Source organism: Plectropomus leopardus, chromosome 3 (genome assembly GCF_026936395.1).
Source record: "Plectropomus leopardus strain MGB_pleo_1.0 chromosome 3, ASM2693639v1, whole genome shotgun sequence".
Classification (NCBI taxonomy): domain Eukaryota; kingdom Metazoa; phylum Chordata; class Actinopteri; order Perciformes; family Serranidae; genus Plectropomus; species Plectropomus leopardus.
In genome coordinates, this window is record NC_142178.1 from 20,934,149 (window position 1) to 20,959,035 (window position 24,887).

A 24,887-nucleotide genomic window follows, 5' to 3' on the forward strand; every position below is an offset into this window, starting at 1 on the left:
TTCTGATATTAGATGGTCTGTCTTTGTTTTCATTCAGTCAGTTTCTTAATAGAAAGATTTAGTTTCTTGTTTTTTGGGGTTGCTGTTTACTGTGTTCCTTCCCTCCTGTGTTCCTGTGGTGCCTTTCTTTCACTTGTCCTTTTATACACCTGCGCTGCGTCAGCTTCATCAGTCCCTCATTGCTCCTGAGTTTTTCCAAGCCAATCAGCTCCCTGCCTGCTATTCTGCCTAATCACCTCTATTACCCTCACCTGAGCTTCTCCACCTGCACTTCACCCCCCTTAGGCTGTAGTTTCAGCTCAGTCTTTGTTGGATCCTTTTTTGTTTGGTTTGTGATCCTCACTTTGCTTTTTTATTGCATCAGCCTTGAATACAGAGTGACCTATTGAATTGCTGTCGCCCGCAGTCTCTTGTGTTTGGGTCCTTCTGCTCCACATCACATGACAGCATCTTTGTCAATATTTTATAAATACTGAACTCACAATTTCCACAGAAAAGTTAAATGCTTTTGTTAAAAGCTAAAGTCCACTTAACTGTTTAATTGTACTTTGAGTCTATGTCCTAAAAAGTAGGCTTTAATGGTTTTTTTTTTTAGGTCTTCTCTACATTGTCAGAGTAGAGTTACAGATGAGGGATGCTGAAGTTTTTATGTATCAAGTTACTGGCCTAACTGCTGTCAAATCAAAACATGTCTAAAAATACTTGAATCAGCTTGTAAAATGTGTAAGAATGAAAAATACACATAATGAATTTATAAATAGTGAGCAATTACTTAGTATTTAAGTTTTTTTTGTTTTGTTTTTTTTTAAAAAAAGCAAATCTAATTAAAACCAAGAGAGATTCTGGGAAAACTTTAAGTGATATAATGTTATTATTTCAATTAATTTTACTGGAATATGTTTTAACCATCAAATATATCTGGGACAAAGATAAGGTTGTCATTTATTAACCAATCAGGTTGGACCTGACGACTCAGGCTGGATCTAACATGATGCAGTGTTGGCAGTTAGCAGAGGCCTTTAGGGCAAGTCAAATACCATAAGGTAAATAATTAACATCTTTATCACAGAATTTGTACTTAACTTACCAGCTTCATCTTTTGTTTTTCTTTTATACCTTTAATACTCTTGTTCATCCACATCCAGTGTATCTCAGATTTCCTTTTCAAGCCATCTTTAAAATGTCTTGAAGCAATAATTGTCAACATATACAACCTTTTACCCAGTTACTGTCAGTGGACTGACTGAAAGGAGGGGCATGAGTCCCATTCGTAGTTCAGTCGCAGCAGGACAACCTTCCATTACCATTTGAACGCAGAAACACAAACAGTGCAAGCACACCGCATGAAAGATGGCAGTTTTACTTGGTAGCTTCTCGACACCTTTAATTGGAATCAGCATCTTCATCGCTGCCCTGACCTACATCACCTACAAGCTGCTATGCGGTTACCTGCACAAATGGTTTACACTGAAGCCTATTCCACAAGCGGAGGGGACGTATCTCTTTATTGGAAATGCACTGCAGTTCAAAACCAATGCAGGAGGTATGAAAACAATCAGCATGCTGCTACAGGAGGCCACATAGGCTGATAGAGTACATGTTTATTGCCTATTTAATGCTACCTAACTGTATTTATAGATTATGTTTTTCTTTGTTTCAGATTTCTTTCATCAAATTCATGATTTTACTCATGAGTTCAGTGATGCACCGCTGTTTAAACTCTGGGTTGGACCAGTCCCGTATGTGGTTCTATATCATGCAGAAACGGTTGAGGTACATTGACCGACAACTCCACAGTTACAACTCCAAGGATGCATACAGTAACTCGTTTAATTTCAAACTCCAATATGCCTTAGGTAAATAGGCCTTTGATGTAACAAATGTTATCATTAACATGAATCCTAAATGTTTTTTTATATAGTTATATATATATATATATATATATATGAACCATATATCCATGTATAGGATGAGGATGTCATTGCACTTTTACACACTGCCACTGTCATTGCATAACTTCTGCTCACAATTCTCACTATCTATTACATAACAACTCTTCTGTATGATTTTTTATTCTTTCTTACATTTTTGTTTGCTATTAATTGTCTTTTCTAGACAGTTTTGACCAACAGTGTTCATATGGAGAAAGCTTATCCATACAGCTTCCTTCACCCCTGGCTTGGAACTGGCCTTCTTACCAGGTATTTACCATAGACTGTACAAATAATGGACATAGCTACAGTTGCATTACCCATCGGTTTATGGACTCCTAGGATAGCGAAGGCAAGGCAAAGCAAATGTTTTTATATAACAAATTTTATACCCAAAGGTAATCTAAAGTGCTACTCTGCACCTTGATTTGTAGCTCCACTCTGCCTTACTCTGCTTCTGATTGGCTGGCACTCGTACCCGGCCCCTTACAAAACTCACTCCTCCTGGCTGACCTATTAGTACTGTCCAGTCAGGGGTAGAGTAGTGCAAGTGAGGGGACACCTCATTGTTTTGTGTCGGCATTTGAGTTTGTGGGAAATCTCAAGGGGCCAGCTCTGTGTTGCTCTCATCTGCTCAATATGCAAAATCTATCAATGATGATCAGAAAAGACAAAAACATCAAGAATGTTTCATTAATAAAGAGGAAAAAAATCATAGTCCAAGTATACAACTGTTAGTGTTATCTGTTTTTCTGAATACCCCCATTTGTTGTTAATATTTGTGGGTTGCAAAAGAAAAACTTCAAGAAACACTTCAGCAGTATTCGTGAAAGTACATGAGCTACGTGTTTGAACACACCTTCACCCTAAACCCTTTTTGATTGTCTCCTTCTTTTTATCAGCACTGGGAATAAATGGCGTCAGCGGCGGAAGATGCTGACTCCCACCTTTCACTTCTCCATCCTGACGGACTTCTTGGAAGTGATGAACGAGCAGGCAGAGATCCTGGTGGAGAATCTGGAGAAGCAGGCGGGGAAGGGTCCATTTGACTGCTACAATCACATAACACTATGTGCCCTGGACATTATCTGTGGTGAGTATTTGGGCATTCAATGTGAATGTGAATAAGTGCATGTGTGGATGAGCCTTTCACCTCTGTATGCAATTAAATTTTCTAACGTATCCATATACAATAAGACATATCTCCAGCAACGTTTTTGTTTTTTTCAGAAACTGCAATGGGAAAGAAAATTTATGCCCAGAGTAATTCGGATTCAGAGTATGTTAAGAGTGTGTACAAGTGAGTTTATTTAATTTTCTTTTCTATCACACAAATAAACACAATAATAAGTGAGTAATTATCTGATCCATTGTTTTATGTTTTTGTCTTCTCCCTACATTTTATCCGTAGAATGAGTGACATTATCAGCCGCAGGCAGAGGACACCATGGTTTTGGCCTGACTTTGTGTATAACTACTTTGGTGCAGGCAAAGAGCATGACAAGACACTGAAGATCCTGCACTCCTTCACATACAAAGTGAGTAATGGGAGCAGTGGTTTGAAAATCACTGGACGTTCAGTGTTAATTACATTTAAATGAAGCAGAATCCACAAAGAAGAGACAACATTTGGTCTCAACCATCACTTTGTCTCAGGTGATTCGTGAAAGAGCGGAGAATATTTCCAGTACTGAATCAGACAAGGACTCTGAGGATGGCCCGAGGAAAAGACAAGCATTTCTGGACATGCTTTTGAAGACCTCATATGAGGACGGCAACAAGATGAGCCATCAGGACATCCAGGAAGAAGTGGACACCTTTATGTTTAGGGTTGGTGGTTAGAAACTAGACTCACCTTAACTGTTTATTCATTTACTTACACATTTTGGCAACTACGAATATATGACACACATCATACTCAAATCATAACTGACTATCAGTTTAATGTATTATGTTAATGTATGTATATTTTGTTACACCTATCCATGACATTGTAACACGTGGTGTGTTTGTACAATGTCACACTGAGAGAGAAAAAAAAGGAAATACCACTCACAAGGGCCAAGACCTGCAGCTGTTTGGTCAAAGAGCTCTTTTTTAGAGAAATTTTCATTGGTTGGACAATCACTTGTGTTACTTTCAAGGCTGTGTGCCCACCAAAGCATTTTTAACTTTTTTTTTTTTTACCCAGTTAAAGATGCCAGGTGCTCCTCTGAAAAGCACTTTGGTCGCACAGTGGTTATTTTAAAAAAAAAAAAAAAAAAGCTTAGATGCTTTGGTTGCATCTAGATGCCATGAAAGAAAGAAGATGGACATGCAGGTCTGCGTGGCCGGCGGTATGAATTTCTCCTCTATTGTTGTCGGTAGCACATGCACATGTCAAGAGTGACAGTTAGGCTTTGTGGATTTTATCCTGTCCCCGCTCTATTTTGATCTGACAGCTAGTTGAAAAAGAGACAGCGATGAGTGCAGTTTTTTATCCAAAGCTGAACATTTTTCAACTCTGTGCGACAAGAAAAATATGCCAGTTAGCATATTGCAGACACACAGCATTCCTATTATGGAGAATCCAAACAAAGAAAAGCTTTCTGAGTAGAAAAACAAACAAAAAATGCTTTAGTGGATGCAAAATAGGCTACCACGTAATGTGCACTCAGTGCGCTTTGGCCGATTTAGTTAATCTACAGATACAGTAACCTGCAGATTTTTTTCCCACCGACCAACTGACTGTTTGACGAGTAGGTGGAATTTTGACTATTCCGAATTTTTCTTTGGTTAATTGCAGCCTCACAACTCAAAGTGTGAGCAAAAAAAACAAACAAACAAAAAAAACCCTTAAAGCTGCACTTAAAAAAAACCAAACCAAAACATAATGACACATTCAGCACCTAATGGGCCAGATTTTTCCTTTAGGAAAAAAACGAGTGTTTGAGATTTTAATTTATTAGGTGGCCAGAAACCATATGCAAAATCAGTGCTAACATTGCTCCGCTTGATGTGCACTGTAAATAGGCATACATTTGTAAACTAGCAGCTTTTTCCCTGCACCCTCAAGTGGCAAAAAAGGAAGAAAAAAAAGCAATGAATGCAGCTCTACAGTCATGAATTATGTTGTTATTTTTATTCTGTATTTAACTGCTCTTGTTTTGCAGGGACATGATACTACAGCAGCCTCCATGAACTGGGCCATACATCTGCTGGGCTCTCACCCTGAGGTGCTCCGCAAAGTTCAACAAGAGCTTCAGGAGGTGTTAGGTAACAGTAACATGCCCTCTCCCCTGTCACCACACGCCTTCTCGCTTTCATGACATCACTTGTTTTCCTGCCTGAAAGGCCCATTGACTCATCTTTGCTCAGATTCATTTGCACTTTGCAAGTCGAGGGGAAGCTTACACAGGGATAATAGCTGTGGAAATCCTTGCCAAAATACATAGAGAAACATAATTAAATTATTTTCACTGCTGTGTGGATTTACAGTATCGTGCCCTTCGTGGATTTTTTTTCCATGACGTGAGCTTGGTGGCCTTGTTGTGAAAAAACACGCTACATTTGCACTCTAAACTTTTCCTCAAACATAGAGGCATTCATTTTGTGCCAGTTTACCCTTTTAACTTATAGTTTTATCATATGTCTTATCAATATCCCCCTTCATGGGGTGTGTCACTTAACCAATATTGTGCAAGCAAACTCTTATCTAGTGTAGAAGTCGGGAAAAGTAGATATGTCAAGGATATCAATGAAGGCGACAGTGCAACAGCAGGAATCTGAAGCACAATCTTAAGAAGTATATCACTCTCCCTTCAGTTTATCTGCATTTTGTACTAAAGAGTTTAATGGTGTTTCCTGTTTAATGTTTTAAGGTGAATCTAAGCGGCCCATAAACACAGACGACCTGAAGAAGCTCAAATACCTTGAGTGCGTGATCAAAGAGGCCCTGCGACTGTTTCCCTCTGTGCCTTTCTTCGCCCGCAACCTCGGTGAAGACTGCCATATCAGTGAGTTACAGATGAGCGATGACACTTGAATGAAACATTCATTTGCTGAGTGCAAATCCCCCAAGGCAGTGGTATTTTTTATGAGAACCCGGGGGAGGCCGGGCTTCCTCGGTCATTTTCATGTGAAAAATAGGGTTCTTTGTCACATAACATTTATTTTTTGTGTGTTGTTGTTGCAGCTGTCTCTCCCTTAGTTTTTACAGTTTCATCAAATTTATCAGACAAGGCCTCTATGGACATGGACAGTCAGTTTGTGTGGTAAAAGAGTGAATGATGGCTTTATGGTAGATGTTCAGCCTGGTAATGGAAAGCCAAGAAAATCTGCCATTCTGTGATTGAAAAGCAATGTAGTTTCTATAGGAGTAAAGGATAGGAGGTGTGGATTGGAAATAATCTCAAAAGTAATCAGTAGTAGTAGTAGTAATGCAAACAGTGACCCTGCAAGATCCCTCCTCTTTGCAAAATTTTATAGTGAGTTAAAAAAAAACTCTCATCTCATCTCATCATTAGATAAAAGTCTTCTAGTTTGTGGTAGGCATCAGGGATTATGGTCAAACTACATCAATAAAGTCTGAATTGTAATACACCAGATTTATCTTTTAATGATTTAGCTTTCCTTTCTTTAGCACTGCTCTTATCTGTCTGCCGTGATTCCCCTTATCTTAAGCTGAGGCAGAGAAATTCATAATTATCTTATCTGAAACAAAACATGTTTTTCTCCAGTAACTAACTTTCTTTGTACCTGCAGATGGTTTCAAGGTGCCCAAAGATACCAATGCCATCGTCATTACCTACGCTCTGCACCGTGACCAGCGATACTTCCCTGAGCCCGAGGAGTTCAGGCCTGAACGTTTCCTGCCTGAGAATTCAGTAGGAAGACCTCCATATGCGTACATCCCCTTCTCCGCTGGACTCCGCAACTGTATCGGTAAGAAGAGGGTGGATTTGATCTGTAATTCATGCGTCTGCATGCATACTTGCCACAGTTTCCTCAGAGAGACTCCCTCCAGAGTAACTTCTGTGTGTGTTCAACTGTAATCCTCCTCAGGTCAACGTTTCGCACTGATGGAAGAAAAGGTGGTCTTGGCGTCCATCCTGCGCAATTTTCACGTTGAAGCTTGTCAGACACGTGAAGAGCTGCGGCCGATGGGAGAGCTGATCCTACGACCAGAGAAGGGCATCTGGATCAAACTGGAGAAGAGGAAACCCGAGCTTTAGTCAAACTAGCACCTGCTCCAGTTTACAGAGGCTTTGCTCTGAATTTATCTTTCTTTGTGGTTTATTTACAGCTCATCCTTCCTAATTCTAATGTTGGTGGTCGCTGTGATGATTTCTAAATACTCAGTGAGAGGTTTTTGTCTCCAAGCCACAATTGTAAAAGAAACAACATCATGCTTCAAATGATAGAGAAGTTCTGTTTGTTTTTTTTTTGCTGAGTGTATGATAAATGGATAAATATGAGACTATACATATGAGGGTGATGAAATGCCTAAACCCTCAAACTCAGAGGTGCAGAACAAGGCTTAATAACACTGTTTGTACTTATTAATTATATTTACAAACACAACAAAGTCTTTTTCATTTGTGCAGCTGTTAATATTAAAACACCTGGTTGCAGTTTTTCCCTTTTATGAGCACTTTCTAATGTTTGTTGCTGTGTGTTTCCAAAATGATCTTTTTTGATTCATTTTGTCTTGTTTCAGTGTGACTGGGGAGGACACTTTGTGTAACTGAAGTACTGTGATGCTGAAGAAACAAATTCTCTCAATAATAAAAACATACTCCATAATATTAAATGTTATTGCTTTTCAATTTAATTTGAAGCTGCATCAGTAACTACAAATGGGTAGAAATTATCCAGCTATTGGCTTATAAAGATGCTATGGCTGATGTGTTGGCAAAAACAAACACAGAGCAGCATTTTCATCCCATTAAAGTTCTCCTAGACACATCCGCAATCTGATACCTATATTCAGTTGACCTGTGGAAACACAATATCTGGGTCTTTAAAGAACTTTTCCTGCATCTTTCTGCCATTTGAAGCTGGGCCTGTAATGTGTTTTTGTTCAGCTAAACATGTTTGCTGTAAAACAGCCGGTATTGTTACATATATGGATACTCCAGTGAATGAGTTGAGCATTGCTGCTTCAGAAAACTGGTGGACTCAGAGTTATAAAAACAAAAATGTAGACAAAATATCCCAGATACCACAGCTGTTATCTTGCACAATGATGCCTTTAGGAATCAGAGTGCGCACAGCAGTGATTTGAAAAAGCATCGGTACTGAAGTCGCGCCCTACACCCGTCTGACCTAATCACAAACATACCAGCTGACACACACTGCTGTCCATCATGATGTCCCACCCTCTTTTTATAGCATCAAATAATAAACAAAAAGGGAAATTATCAGAAAAATGAATACTTAAACATACATCAGCCTGATGAGAAGCTAAAATGAGAGAAAACATCTTTGGGAAAAAATGTATTTGATGTGTATTTTGTGTTTTAAGTTTGGCCCATGACCACAGAGGGGGGAGAGTTTATGATCCATAATGCAGCCAGCCACCAGGGGGCGAACGAGACATTTCATCTTCATTTTTGGGGAGTTGCGATGACATCCATTTTTATACCTCTATCATTCCATGGGTCAAACTTCAAAAACACTAACAGCACACTCCTCAGTCTGTCACACAGAATCTCTGTTAAAACCTGAAATCAAGATCTAAATAATAACCCTAATGACATCACTATGACATCATCAGGATTATTTTGTCAGGTTGACAAAGCTCCCCTAGAGCCGCAAAAGACATTATATAAGTGTTTCCACAGTATTACTCCCCATAACGAGGTTCTGACCTTCATGTGTAACAGTGAAATACTCCTTCAATGCAACTTTAAAACTCAGCGGGTTTTGTTGTGTTTGTTTTTAACCGATGCCCTGAGGGTCAAAAGACAACAACATTTCAGAAAATAAAACAATATACAATATTTAAAAAAACAACACCACAACATTTAAGAGAACGCTAACATTTTGGTAACATTTCCTATACTTTTATAATATTTTGTTTTCTGAAATGTTCTGTTTTGGGAAATGTTGACGTGTTTGGGGAAATGTTGTAGGGTTTTGACACTCAGGGCCACCGTAGTTATTATTTTAAGTTTTTCAGGAACAAAACTACTCACTCTTAACTTGTAAAGGTTTTGGTAAAACTCCTGACCTCTCATCACCCTGCTGGCTGGAAGCCTTATGAGAATACATTCAGGTTTATGACCTTAATGAGAAAAGCTCTTTCCTGAATCACATTGAGGTCAGAGGGATCCATTGTAACAAAGTAGTAATCACCACATGACACAGTTACAAATGACCCCATCCATAATGTCATAAGATGATTTAGCTGGCATGCCTGCAAGGGTCATTGCCTAACACCAAAACGACATGACCGATGATGAATTGATTGCTCTTCTCCAATGCTATTATTTGAATTATTGAACACATCTCTAATCAATGGCTGGATGGAGCTGAGGCGCCTGAGCGCCAAATGAAGGAGGAAGAGTTCATACATCTGAGGATCTCTGATAACTGGCTTGGATAAAGGAGCTCCTGTTCAGTTGCAGTGGTTGCAGGAGGTGGATTTCAGGACACTGTGCATGTGCTAAGACAGTTTTTGACTTTGTAGAATCAATCCAAAGTGCCAAGTATCTAAACATCCCTTTAAAACAGTGTGAGGATGTACCAGAATTATTTTTCTGTGTCAGTTAAATATGTATGATACAAATCTGGCCCCTGATAGACTTCCATGTGGCCCCAAAACCATTTTCTGATTCACAATAAAAAATAAAATGACTCACACTGGGAACTGTTTTTGTACTTTCAGTACACATAAGGTTCCAGACTATATAGATCAGCTTCAAAATAGAGCTTGTTTACCAAAAACAAAGTGCCTGAGGTCCTAGCTAAGCTGCGAAAGTCCAAAAATCCTGAAAACGTCCTGAAATCATCGAAACTTCTCAAAATCTGGGAAACCTTTTTAAAATCTAGAAATATACAAAAATCCTAAAAATGTGCTAAAATCTGAGATATGTCTTAAAATCCTTGAAACATCCTGAAGTCCTAGAAACATGTATGGGGCTGCTGCAATGGGCCCCTGGCCTTCTGTCATATTGCAAAAGCGGCCCCCAAAGCAAAGCAAGTTGAGTATCCCTGCTTTAGAGTAAATATTTAATGACTGTGTGCTTAGTTTTGTTTGTAAGGAGCCTATTATTTGCAAAGGCTGTCGAAGTCATTTCCTCTTTGTTCTCACTTTTTTGATTTGTTGAATATTTTTTTAGTGTAAAAGCAACAAATGGAAAAAGCTGAGAGTGCACAAGAATGACCCAATTAGTTTGCTGAAGGTCTCTCAACTCTCCCATGCCTGCTGGTTTTATTTCACTGTGCATCGCAGTTATGTAATCATTTTCAATAACATTTTAGTTCCTTGCAGCACCAGTGAGAAAGCGCCATGTAGCAGCAGGACGACAGTTATACAAGAAATTCAGAATACTTATTCACAAGGATAAATGTGTACAAAGCATTAGTTCATTTGTAATTTTGACACTCTTATCAGTGCAAATTTTGCATTTGGCAGGAGAGGCAGGGAAAGTTTGGCCTGACAGCAGCTCGTTCAAAGTCCGTGTGCAGTTTCAGATTCCAAAACAGATACTATAAAGCTGCTTCCCAACCTCGGGGTCAGGTCCCACCAAGGGTCTCGAGATAAATCCGAGGGGTCATGAGATGATTAACAAGGAATGGAAAAATGAGAAATATGCTCAATATTGCTATGAAACATTTCATTTTTGTTTTTGTACAGTCCTAGATAATTGAGGCTCTTTAGCCATAACAAAATCATTCAAATGAAACAGTTTGAGAGGGGAAAAAAAAGTAAAACTGCTCACAGCTCACAGACAGGCCCCGAACCAAGAGTTTTACGAATGACCCCATTATCATTTTGAAGAGATCTTACCCAGCTGGAAGCAGATGTCAATACGACATCGGACAGACATTAAATTCTGGTTGGAATGAAAATCAGGTTGACAATATTTTAAATGTCTAAAACATTAGAATCTCACGCTGTGAGGACGTCAACATTATAACGTTTTGATGACTGTGGGTTTTGTTCTCCATACCTTATGACTAAATATCGTTGTACTTTAAGATAATGTTGCCATTAGACGCTGAATTTTTGGTAACTTAACAACACAACTGAAAATCAACAAAATAACAACCGACAACCTAAATTCAACCATATATCAATTTTGTCGTAACACGATGGTCAGCTGGGTAAAATTATGTCAACAGTTGTTTTAATTTAGATATTTTTCCCCATGTTTTTATTGATTCATTTAAAAACATTTTATGTTTTACGTTTTGCGTTTCTCAAAATTTGGGAGGATCTTTGGTTTTTTGTTTTGAGAGGCGTCTCGATTGGGTGACTGGGCGTGTCTTAGCCCCCTTTCCAGCCCTGCCCCTTTTTGGGGATGTTTTTCTCATTCTAGTGAGGAAGCACTCAAACCAGAAGTGGAGGGTTTTGTTACTCGTTAAAAGGTATATTAGACAGGATTGCTGGTTACTGTCTGTTAACACTGTTGCAAGTAAAAGTGAAAGTAAAAACTGACCCCAGATTTCTCCTTTGGTGTTTCACCGGACATATTAGGGTTTCTTTGGTGTTGTGTCTCTTGGGTGCCTGCTGCTATAGTCTGGCAGCTGGTCGCTATCTTTTTAAGCCTGGACCTGATCTGCACTGTGGAGGTACATGGCCATAATAATGTATAATATAATAATAATAATAATACCACATAATGTCCCAAACACAGAAAATAAAGATGATAACGATGAAAATGTTTTAGAAAAAAATCTACAGGCAGAGGGCAGAGTCCCTGCAAGAAAATACATCACCACCATACACTTCTAGTGAGACATGAGGGATTACTGAGAGGGATAACGTCTGTGTAAGTCTATACATGGCTTTATTATTATTATTATTATTATTATAATTATTTAGAAAATCCTGCATTGTGTATTTTTAAGGACACTCAGTTGACAAGATGTTGAAATCTGCATTTTAAAAGCTGACTATGTAACACTATATTATAAAATATAAACTATTCTACAGATTCATATTGTTCATATCCCCAGGAGAAGAAGGCTATGACCTCTGTGTGGTTAAATCTCTACAACAACAGCATTGCTCAACAGCAAAACGTTGCAGTGTTAACAATGAAAGATTTCTGTCATTACAGTGTTGTACTCCTTTAAGACAAATGTGAAACACTATGAAATAACAATAAAGACAACATGAAAAGGCTTCAATCAGACTTTCATGTCAGCTTGTTCTATCCGAGACACACATTCGCCCTTGGGCTCTGTGATGAAATTGAATGAAACCACTTCAAGTTGCCAAATGATGATAGATTTCCCATTTCACTTTCAAAATTAAAATTTTGTCAAACAGATCATGAGTCCCCAGAGATAAAACTAAACCATATGCTCTGAGGACACAATAAGGTCTCGATGTACAAGAGAGGAAGTCGCAGATTATAAAATGACCATCATTAAACGGCGCTGCTTTTAAATAAGGTGTAGTTCAAATCGATGTCCAGAGAGAGGCAGCAGTGTATGCTTTTCTGAGTGTGTATAAACAGAGTGTATGCACAAGCCACTGTGTGTTGTACAGTGTGTGTGTGTGTGTGTGTATGTGTGTTTGTGTCAGACAGTGAGTGAGGGGGGTGGAAGAACAGCACAAACAGCAGAATGGTTTTTTTTTTCTCTCTCTCAGTGCCCGGCAGCTTCATGTTGATGTGAGTGACAGCTGTATTCAGCATGTGTACAGTTTATAGCCTGTGAGCCTCAGATTCTCAGCACTCTGACACTTGAATGACACATGATAAATGTGCAATGTTCCTTTAAAAATGGTTAATTAACACGTGTCCAGTCTTAGGAATGTTGCTGCTCTGATTCGATCACGTTTTCTGCAGAAACAGACTCTCTCATCGGGCTTAGAGAAATCTTAAAATTGACACTGATTTACATTTGACAAAATCAATTCACCCGTGAGACAAACTCAGTGTAAACAAAAAGGAGCCCACTGGCTGTCTTTTGTAGATTTGCAAAATTGGCTGTAGACTGTCTTAAGAAACTCGTGTCGTCTTAAAGAAGCAGATCTGAAGTGACTCACTGGATTTTCTCAGGTCAGAATAGAGCCGTAAAGAATTATCTCATCCCCCGTAAGAATAGATTTCATTTTTTCACAGCCTCAGACTCACAGTATGCAATCATGTAGATCAGTGGTTCTCCACCATAGGTTCAGACACCTTCAGGGGCCCCTGAGGGAGTTCCAGAGGGTCCTCCCAAAAATGGGGAGTAGTTTATTTTCACTCATTGATTTAATGTAGAAGCAAACCCAATGTGAGTCATATGAGTGACTGACTTGATCAAAGGTTTAACTTTGTCCACAGTTATTTCCTCAACTGTCATTTACAGCTATAGAATTCTGGTCTTAATCCTACTGAACAACAAAAATCTTTTCAGATGGCGGCGCCGAAGCTAAATCTTATCAAATGAGGCAATTTAGGGGTCCTTGAAAAAAAAAAGTTAAAGAACTTCTAAGCCAGGTCACATGCTCATCACGTGCTGATGGGTTTCTTGTGTGGTTCATGTTGGATTTCCCTCCTTGCTCCTTGAGCTCTGTTGTGTATGGAGGGTTATTTTAACAAGATTTAAGTTAAAAGATCAAATGAAAAACTGAAGGATAAGGCTAGTGATTTACTGCATGGTAATTATTGTTAAACCCACGGCAACATAAAAAACAATGAACAGAAGTTACTAACAAGTGGAGATTTTGCAGTATACTTGTGTTAATAACCATGATATTTAAAAATGACATATTGATGTTAATAAAATATACAAATAATATCACCGGATAGTCTATTGCCTTTTAATTCTTATCTGTTTCATTCTGTTCCTTCTTTATTTCCCTCCCACCACGTCACATGGTTGCCTTTTCACCATTAATTAAATCCAATTGCTCTTTTTGTATGATTTTGTGGTTATAGACTTTATCTCCACCTCCCTACATTCATGTTTTGCTAATTAATAAAAAAAAAAAGTAACAATCACACACAGTTGCAGCGAAAAGCACTAAACACCGAAAACAGTTAATCAGATCCAAATCTTTTTAGATGATCAGGGGTCAAACACGTGAAGGTAGTCAAGGTTTCTCAAAGAAACAAAGTCTATAAATCCAAGCAGAGTCAAAGAGCAGGTAATCAAACATGAGGAAAAGGCTGGAGGGCATGAACACACAACAACGGCAAACCAAACAGAGCTAACACTGTGCTTAAATAGCAAGCTACATAGCAAAACTACACACAGGTGAGTGAAACAAGACACAGGTGAAGCACATCAGGTCATCAGCACAGGTGGGAAAACTCAGGAAGTGAAGGCACAATGAGAACACATTTCAAAATAAAACAGGAACTGGACACAAACACATGAACTGACACTTCACATGGTAAAACACACAATGAATCTGGGAAATAAAGGGAAGTAAATATAACTACGAATGTAATTTATGTGTATTTCATACTGTAAAAGTTTAGATCTATTTACTTGATTTTGTGAAGATGTTGCAACTTGAAAATGGAAAGTTAATTAACTTGTTCCTTGGGAGTGATAGCAACTTCAGTTTTTAAGTTAACCAATTAGTTGGACTGAAGTGAATGGTTTTATGTATTTTGCAAGCTGGCTGAAGCTTGACTGAGTATTGAGATTTGTGACAAAATGGCAAATTAAAAAAAAAGGAGGAAGATTTACTATGAATATTTCTATTTTTTTAAAAAGATTGTTATAAGCCTTTACTGAGGATTTGTTTTGATTGTATAAATTTGTTTCATACAAAACACTGGATGTGTGTTTTGTTATATTGAAAATAATCCTGCAAACTAATTATTTTCTGTGCTCTTTCTTTATTTATCAAACGCAGTCACTGCGATCAAAACACAGCCGTTCAGTTAAATCGAAGCTGCTTTTACTTAGAAAGAACAGGTTATTTTTATTTGTCATTTTTCAGTCAACCTCCTGAAATAAAGTAAATAAATCAGCATTTTAAGTAAACCTTACAAATAGATATAGAGTAAACATAACATAGTTATATCTACTTACCTTCATCAAGACAATCAGTTTCCTAGATTTTTTTAAAGTAAGATCAACTTGTCAGATTTTACAGTGTAGGAGAAGGTGTAGCTGGGACGGTGTAGTATTTATATCTACATCTCTGTGATGTCTTATAGACCTCGCCGGCCCACAGAGCACAGAGACCATTGTTGAGGAGGATAGGATGTGACAGTATCCCTGGATCTGACTGAGCACCATGCTGGAGCTTCACGACACACTGCTATCTCTATTGGTTGCTTTTAGTCTCTCTCCTGCACACATGCATGCATACACACATAAACACCACACCAGCACTCACGGTTAAACCACCCACTCATTCCCAGCCCCTCTCCCTGTTGCTCTCCGCCAGCCTCGATTCAGTCTATTTTCACATCAAATGAATGCCCCTATTAGAGCCCAAACTCAAATCACGACTGTGTCGTCCAATATGGAAGGAGGCAGGGAAACATGTGCAGAGAGAGTGAAGGAGAAACAGAGAAACAAAGAGGGGAACAGGAAGTGACTGAGATTAGATAGAAGGGAAGCACATGAGGTGTCAGGCGGAGAGAAAACGTGAGTCTGAAGGAAGGACAAATGCAAAATGAGGATCAGTGAGAGGCAATGATCGCACAAACTGGATAATCTGAACCATCAACCGAGGGTATACAGTGGCAGCAACGGACAGATTTCATGGGGTTAAAATGAAGCCATCCGCCTGCCATCTTTACTGTTACCATAGAAACATACGAGCCAGTTCGCCACAAACTTTGAGGTGGACGGGTGCGCATTGCTCAAGGCGCAGAGGCCACGCATTCTTCACTTCCTTTGAAGTACACCAATACTTAATCTCACAGCTAAATTGTTTGAAATGTAGGTCATGGCTCCAATTTTACTACAGTGGGGTATGACTTAAAAAACAGCCACAGCTCAATATATCAGTGCTTAGTCCCTCTTGTACCTTGACTCCAAAATAATCTTTCTTCATTCATTTCTCATTAGGCAGAAGAGTTTCTGGACATGCTTCGTGTTAAGTTTCAATTATAAGTAGCCGGGGGTAAACAAAGGTGTAGGATTGGGGTCAAAACAATTTGTAGAGGCTGCTGATGGGAAGGATCAGGCTCTTTGATGAAACGTTTGTGCAACTGAATGTCAAATAACTCTCTTTTTACTTTTTCTTATTTGTATTTTTTATCAGCTTACTTATTAGATCATCATCAATTTGGCGTTGCACTGTGATTTTACAGATAATTACTGTTTTATGTTCATTGTAGATGTGTTTGAAGCTTGTTTAGATGTGCATCTCGTCCACACAATTGAAGGTCGGTCAGAGAGACTTCAAGGGATGCCTGCTCCCCTTCTTCACTGTTACTACACCTGTCAGGCTTCCCATTCTCATATTGCACAACTTAAATGATAACAGGGGAAGTCAATGCCTTGGTCCCACCAAAATTTGTGTACGCATGCAGGTTTTTCAAATATGGTTAAACCGACGAGTCTGCCTTTATGTCAGCTTGTGTTTATGTGTGTGTGTTGTGTTGTTGGTGTGTCCATGTGATGTCAGCGACAAGCCTGAGAACTGGTAAACAGTAGACAGTAGCATGGACAGAGGTCTGTGAAAACTTAACTGTCGTTACTCCTCGTTATATATTTCTTACTTATTCAGTCTCTCTTTTAAACTCTTTGCAGGCTAATCTGAATTGGTGTTTTAACGCTGCTTAGGAGCAGACGGACCGCAGTAAGTGATGGCGTGCCATTGCATCTCACCTGTTGAGGAGCTGAAATAAGTGCTTCACCTGTTTGTTGTGTTCCCATCAATGCCAACTGGAGCTGGAGGCGATAAATACTCGTGCCTACTACAGAGTCATTTGACCCGGGTGTGAATACCAATCACACACATTCTTATTGCATTAAAAGGCAACATGTTAGCGGGCTTTAGCAGGCTTTGGTGCAGAGGGAATGAGGCTAAAACCAGCTCTTCCTCCTCGTCTGTAGCTTTCTGGTAGGCCTGACAATACTCTGGCACATTACTGCCACTCAAGTTTACGACTGAATTGCACCTATACACAAAATATCAGTTTATATGTCAGTTGGAACAGACTGGGCATTTAGCCAGTCATGATGGGGTCTCACCTGGGGTGGCCAATCAGATTTAAGGGGTGGCCTAGACATGCAATATAGAGCCAAACCATGATGTTTTAATGTAAACCTAACCATGTGGTTTGGGGATGTCGCGACATTGACTGCAGCATCCCAGAACATCAAGAGCAGATGTAGAGCAGGAGTACACTCGCAAACAAAAACTTGGGATAAAAAACGTATTGCCTAACCGAGACCCCTGACCCTATGATTCATATGATCAAACCATTCAGTGATACAGGTCATTCCTCTTTATCTGTCACCTATCTGTACATCTGTTGTGAGATATAAAGGTGTGTTATGCACTGTACAGCACATAGTGGTTTGTGCACTGACAACATGTGACATACCAAGGCCAGTTTAATGATATGACATGGAAAGAACATTCACCTCTTTCCAAGTTTTTTATCTTTCAAGGTTAAAAGAAGTAATCAGCACTGTGTTGAAAATGTCCCAGTACTGTTACAAAAGCTCAGTCTGTGTAGCTATCAGTCAGACCAGCCATGCAGCTGAATACAGAATAGGACAAATACAGAGGGACATCTGATAAGTGACCTCTGTGCGAGTTCTCCCCACTGTAGCGGCAGAGAGAAACAGACAGACAGAGAGAAAGAGAGGGGTTTTACATGCTCCTCAAAGTCAGCACCTTATCAGACTCTCCATGACCAGCTTCTCCACGAGCCCCCGGGGTGCCCAGTGGGCTTAAGAAAGAGGGGAAGAAAGTGATGAAGTGCATGCAGAATGGATAGTGCTGCATCCAAAATTGCCCTGCACTAGAGAGCAGTGAGTGATTACCATTTTGAGGGCAGAGGAGTGAGTGTGTTAAGAGAAGCAAAGTGGCATAATCATTAGTGGGGCCTGACATGCACAAGAGGAACAAGGTTAAAGCCTCGCCAAGGTTACAGCAGGACTGAATCCTTAGCAGCTCCATATATGAAGAAGACTTTAAGCGATCATTCAAGTATCACAAAGAAAAACTCCACTCCTCTTCCCTCCAACACATTCTTGTCCAAAAGCTGAACATGTTCTCCAAAGATGGATATTAAAACTTCAGCTTCAGGGTCCTCCTAACCAGTGACTTTGTTTCTCTGCCAAGCAATTTGTTTTTCTTTAATCACAGAGGTTGAATTTAAAAAAAAAAAAACTGCTCCCATGTTCTTGTCCTCCAGCCCTTTCACGCTCTGTTGAGCTTACTTACATTATTTGCGGCCCATGCTGGACCTTGGAAAGGTTTGATTTGGGTTAACACAAATAATTCAATAATAAAATAACACAGTATCCATTCTGTTTTTCTTGCCTGTATTTGAGAGGAAATGTGACAGCACATGGCAGGGAGAGATGCACGACCAAACAACCAAAACTGCCTCAGAATATTTATTCTGGCAGCCATGTTTACCCAAATATTAACTGTGCATGATGGAGAGGCAAATGTGTCCTGTTCATCTGGATTGAAACAGACGTGTGTATATTTGTAATGGCGGACTCATCCTCACCTTGTGTAGACAAAATCAAAGTGACCTTAACTGAAGCCGAAGTAATACTCATCTCAAATTACTCCACTTGCTAATATCTATTACTAAGATATTAGATATATTGAGACAGCGAAAAAGAAATATGCCATGAAACATTATGCCAATGCAATAATACAGAACTTCAATTACTCCATTCCTAACATCGTGTCCATCTCAACTTCTCTCTCCAGCTTTTCAGTGCACCAGTCAACTTCCCATAAAAGGCAATGCTTTTTACCGAATCACAGTCTGATACAAAATCAACAAAGCCGCTAATATCCTTTGACAGTTATTCACAGAAAATTGAATATTAATTCCACATGTGTTACCCATTAAAGGTATACTCTGAAGATCACTGAAGACTGAAAGTTGGCCACTCCCAGACTAGTTTCACTCCAGTTCGTTCTCATTCCGAACTTGTAAGTTACTGCTGCTTTGACAAAAGCCACCTATTGCATCTGCATGAAACGCCACTGGATGGCATCAGGTGAGAGTGTGGCTGGACAGAACCACTGGCAGTGTTATTGTACCCTGGCAGAGGGCCACATGGCACCTGACGTGTCACCTGAGAACACGGCTAGACAAAACCTGATGCTTCCACATAAAATGCAGCAGGACGGCATCAGGTTGAAATGCTTCTGGTTACAAGGTAATATAAGCAATGCGAGGGCGCAGACGGGATGTTTCCTAAATGTGAATCAACAATAGTTTTCTTAAACTGCATTCAAACACCTTTCACTGGCATTGAAAGCTTTGAAACGTGAACAGACTAGTTTGATTTTGTTAAAAAAAAAAAAAAAGGCAATAAGAAACTTGGCATGAAATGTCCCACAAATTTCTATAAAAATTGTGAAAGATAACAAAAAATCAACTTTCAAAATAGAGAGAGAATCATTAGAAAATTATCAACTAATTAGGGGAAAGTATCCAGAAGATATATTTATCATTGTTATAATTAATTATTTAAAATTAGGTTACAAAAAATTGGTTGCTTTTAGTCTTTATATTTTATTTATATTTATTATTTTTCATTTTATCAAAGTTTTACTCCTTGTACTTTTCTTTTTTGTGCTAATTTTTATTAATTAATTTACAGGTAATTTCCTTGCCATTTTTTGGGCAACATTTCTTGTTAAGTTACTTATAGCCTTTTTTCCATGTTTTTGGGAGAAATCAAGCCAGTTTGCTCAGGTCTTAAGGGGTTAATAAATAAAGTGACACAAACACAACACAGAATAAAAGCCACAAAAAGCAGTTTAAGGGCATTCAAAAATGTACAGCCTATTTTCTATTTACACATCCAACAAATACAGAGCAGCATAAGCATGTGTGTTTCCATAGTTGCAATCTCACTTCTCACTCAGCTAAATTAGGCACCACTGAACTCTCACAAGTAGTCTGATAGGAAGACCAAGGCCTTGTCCTGAAACTCCCCCTAACCCTTTTCCTTGCTCTGGAGTTGTCCTCAGTTTGATATAGCCATCCATAAAGAGAGAGTGGTGATTTAACTGGCCCCTGAATGGGATGTCACTCACACCTGAAAAGTGGCAGCAGAACAGAAACCACACAAACACGCAACAAGGGTGTGGGAGCAGCACAAGAAACTGCTTGCTCAAATATAAGAAGGGTATCATGAAGTTTTTTAACAACATTCGCCAGATTAAAAATGGACCTTTTTCTCGTTACGCCTTACACATGCTGTCATCATCCCAGCGTAGCCTCATGCTGACCCCATATCATATCCTGTTATTAATAAAATTCAATTCTGACTGATTCACGCATGTTAAGCCACATTAAGCTCATTTAGTCCTATTAATTGTGTTTTCTAAATATATCTTTCTTCCTTTGTACAACAGTGCAGCTTTATGGTGAACTACCCTTATTTTAAATTTGATTTCACCCACGCAACGATTTATATGATTTAAATATGTGGAAGTACATTTGCATCATTTGCTGCCATATTTATGCATTTTTCATTGATTTTTTTTTTTGGTCCACCTTAATTAATCGTGTGATCCCTTTATGGCCCTCTGCTGCTTCAATTAAAGACACCCTTGCCATTATTTTTCAATGTTGTTTTTTTCTTCTTTTTTTTTCATTTAATTAAGCACTCTCAGTTTTTAATTAAAAAATAGTTAAAATGTTTTACTTTTGCATTTGGTCTCATCACCACCACCTTTTCCTTGGAATTTCAGTTAATTAAAGAAATGGCGTTTTTTTACCCCCAGTCTTTTAATTCATAAAACTGAACCATTTAAAACAGATGTTCACACTGTTCTGCTCATATATCACTATTTCTTTCTTCCGTCACAGTTATTTTTTGTCCTTATTAAGATGTTTATGTAGAAAGTTTTTTTTGACTTCATGCACGCTCTATCTATGCGAATCCTGACAAGAATTTAAACTTTAGTTCTGTGGCCATTTGCAAGTCTACACAACATGCATGTGTAATTATGGACAGATGTCAATGGGAGTTACCAGTGTTACAGTGCTAACCTATCTGAATGCAAACATGTTCCGTATCAAACACACACACACACACACACACACACAAACACATACACACACATACACACATGCTGTGGATCTGACTGATTATGTCTCCCAGTTATAAATATGCTCACAGCAGAAGATTAGGCGAAGATGGGCTTTCACACATAATAACTGAGATTATCCTGCTGACTCCTCTGACGTCAGAACTTCTGATCTCACAGGAACTTGCACGATTCAACGTGACACCAATCAAAACATCAGAGGAGACAGACACCCACACTCAGATTGCTCCTCGCTGAAAAACAGCTGTCACAGTAGGCCTCTGCACTTTGTAAATTACACCCCACAAGACTTGTGACTTACTGGATCACATACCTGTAGATTTATCTAACATAACATTTAAACATTTTTCACCATCTACTGTGTCTGAGTATTTACAATTAGTACTATAGGACTATAATTACTATATTGTTAACAGTAACACAGCAGTGTAACATTTTATAACTTACAGTCACGTTTAATAAAATTTAGAAAATGCAACAGTCCACTAAACAAAAATATACTGATATGGTCCACTGTCAGAACACACTGTTGATCTAGAAAAGTGCATTTAGTCAAGTCCTGAGCTTCAGCTGGGCTCAATGGACTTGCTCCTCCCGGCACCCGTACAGGAAAGGTGGTGGTGAAGAAGATAAAAATGGAGATTTATTCACCTTATATCATGTCTAACTTGGAATTAACCTGCTGATGTTTAAAAAGAGACGTGAAAAAGAGAAGTGATATTTTCTATGGATGTCGGTTATAGAGCCACAACAGAGGCTAGAGTGAGGCCTGCAACGGACAGGCTCGTTGTGAGATTTATTTTGGAAAACTACCGCCACCACAGGCCTAAAGAGTAAAGAGTAGCGAGGAGACGGCAGTTATTGAAAGAGTGAAAAAAACAACAGTCAACAACAGTCAGTCACTGGATTATGGTGGCAGTGCCTTAACTGCTGTTGAAAAAAGACGAAATCAAGCCTTTATAGTACTGGTCCTAGTTTAGGGTTGACTATTCAATGTCTTGGATCCCCCATTCAGTCATGGGATAAATTTAAGGGACTGTGAAATGTTAAACAAAATATTTAAAAAATAACATATTTTCTTATTTTTCATTAAAAGAAAAGACTGGTCATAGTCTATATTTTAATTACTGTCAATAAATCCCATCAAAAGACCTACTGCATTATAATGAAAATTGGTGCCGCAGTTCAATTCCATTGAACCCCACTGAACAAAATTTGCATTAATCTGGGGCTCAAACCAGTCCCCAACAAATAAACAATATATTCCTTGTTGTATAATATATGCTCATCTGTTTTTAATAGAATGGTATTTTGTATGAATGAAATTATATTTTGGTGACCCAATTTTAAAGATTTCCGTCTTTAGAGGAATAAATGTCCTCAGGGATGAGTTCTACAGACAGGATGGTCAGAAAGTATTGAGACATGGACCAACACATTGTAGTTTTGGTCTTTTTATTGGTTTTATTGACAATAAAACAGTCAGTTAAATCCTGGTTAGTTTGACCTTTTTTGCCCTACAGAATTTATTCCAAAGAAATTATTCAAAATGAAACCAGTGGGAATGGACATTAGATGAGTAGATATTAATTTATCTATGGGGTCAAAAGCCAAAAAAGATTAGGAATCATAGATCTGAGTGCACTTTCCCATAAGACCAGACCTGGTCTTTTAGGGTCTGAAGAGAGAATTGGCTGAGAAAACAGACTTTATCCTCTTTTCACTCTTACACGCATGCATTCGCTCTCACGCTGTCTCACTCAGAGACACGTTTTTCGAGCATGACCACGATCATTCCATAACTTTAAACATCTGTTTATTATTGTAACCATGGCTATGGAGCTCCACTCGCCTTAAAGAGGAACTAAACACTTTTTTTTCCTCTTTTGCCATGTACATGCAATCACATAGATTTTTGATGGCAAATGATGTTAACAGGACTTTTAAAATAAGATGACCTTGGGTGCTCAACTTCAGAAAACTAAATCTAAATCTAAAGAGTCAAACACAAAAGAAATTGAGCAGCCTAAATATGGTTCCCAATTTGATAAAACATGCAGATCGAGAAAACACAACCATATTTAGAAATGCTGCAAGTAGAGCAGACAACAACGGAAACTGTTTCCAGGGGACGCTAAAAGGTAATAAATGCAGCTAGTTATTGAAGTCAGACATCTGAAAGTGCTGTAGTTTTTTTTGGTGGGACAGGAAGCATGTCCCCTAGGAAACAAGTTGCATGCAGCATTTCTGTAATGGACTTTGTTTTCTAATTTTGCTTCAGTCCTTGCTGATCCTTAATGATCATACTGTCCCCTGTGATGAAGTAACAGAATAGGTACTCGTATAAAATATTTTCAAGTTCTAACATTGTTACCCCTTATTTCCCATTCTTCCCAATCGGTCTGATGAAGATATGACTCTTGGGCAACAGCTAATGTTTCGGGAGATCCAGTGTATCGAGTGGATATTCTAGCCAAGACTTTCTCTTCCGTGTGCCAACGATTTTGACTAATTTATTAAACAGATATCTGCATTCATATGCAGATATCTGTTTCATAAATTAGTCAAAAATTGCATTTTGGCCAATGTGTTTCACTTTGCCACACAAACTATTTACCTGAAGTTCAAAACAGACCACAAATGGAAAATTGGCCTCCAAAACCAAAATCTTGTCCTGTTCCCTCCAGTTTCTGCAGACATATGCAGTTTCCAGTTTATAGAAATGACCTATTCCCTCACTTCACATCATGTTCCCTCTAACCTATCTGTATGCAGTAGTGGCATTTGCCATAGGTGACACAGGCAGCTGCCTAGGGCGCCAAAAAACCCCCCAAAAAAACCAAAAAAATCAAGTGAGTCATCACAGTCTAAAGAATGCAAGACGGGCAAGTCAAGTGGTCAATATAGAAGAGTATATCTACTTCCTCCTCTGTAACCCACCCATCTACCTAGTCATACTCCATCCTCATCAATTACTGCTACACCACTGAAAGGAGTGTATGAGGTGAAGAAAATGAAGAAAAAAATCTGGGCTGCAATCAGCAGGAAAAGAGCAAATAAACATTACCTCTAATTTATTGGTGACCACAACAAACAGTTCACAAGAGGTTTCATTGAATTGCACTGTGATGTGTTCAAGCTCTATTAATTAAAAATGAGCATTGGGCGAAGGTCAACTATAACGTTCTCTTGATGAAATGAAAATTGTAATTTTTAGCGAGACACTTGCATAAATACGGCTGTTTGAAGGATACATTTGTTAATGTTTTCACAGCAATATAAAACAGCTATTAGAGGGAATTATGACATAGCTAGTAAAAAGGCTTTTTTCTTATTTCTTTTAAAAATATGTTTTTTTTATGCAAAAGAAGGTTATTTAAAGGTTGTTTTATAAATGTGTATCACTGAATATGTGCTCATTAGTGTAAATAGGGATTTAATTACTTTAAAACAGCTCAGTTATTTTTAAAGTTTAGATTTCTGTGTTTCCCTTCCACAAAGGTGGAATAGATAACAACAATATACAACATAAATAACAATATAATAACATATCGACTATTGGCTAAATTGTT

At 38.6% G+C, this 24,887-nt stretch overlaps 1 protein-coding gene across 2 annotated transcripts; it reads left to right on the forward strand.

The window, feature by feature from the left end:
- Positions 1–1,217: 1,217 nt before the first annotated feature.
- On the forward strand, positions 1,218–7,722 carry cyp4v2a (cytochrome P450, family 4, subfamily V, member 2a). 2 transcript variants are annotated; one of them, XM_042485541.2, is made up of 11 exons: positions 1,218–1,543; positions 1,661–1,773; positions 2,116–2,201; positions 2,834–3,024; positions 3,162–3,231; positions 3,343–3,469; positions 3,588–3,761; positions 5,084–5,186; positions 5,792–5,926; positions 6,675–6,854; positions 6,975–7,722. In XM_042485541.2, exons 1-11 carry the CDS (start codon positions 1,351–1,353, stop codon positions 7,142–7,144), a joined length of 1,542 nt encoding a protein of 513 aa, XP_042341475.2. In that variant the 5' UTR covers positions 1,218–1,350; the 3' UTR covers positions 7,145–7,722. The 2 variants fall into 2 exon arrangements, with proteins under 2 accessions (XP_042341475.2, XP_087931987.1); XM_088075861.1 differs by lacking the exons at positions 1,218–1,543; positions 1,661–1,773 and adding an exon at positions 1,838–1,856.
- The last annotated feature ends 17,165 nt before the right edge of the window (positions 7,723–24,887 follow it).

What these genes read in the sequence shown, in the direction of transcription:
- cyp4v2a (XM_042485541.2), top strand. Translation starts at nt 1,351, where the DNA reads ATGGCAGTTTTACTTGGTAGCTTCTCGACACCTTTAATTGGAATCAGC. An exon ending in GTTCAAAACCAATGCAGGAG is followed by an intron (nt 1,544 to 1,660) that starts GTATGAAAACAA and finishes TCTTTGTTTCAG; the next exon opens with ATTTCTTTCATCAAATTCAT. An exon ending in GGAACTGGCCTTCTTACCAG is followed by an intron (nt 2,202 to 2,833) that starts GTATTTACCATA and finishes TCTTTTTATCAG; the next exon opens with CACTGGGAATAAATGGCGTC.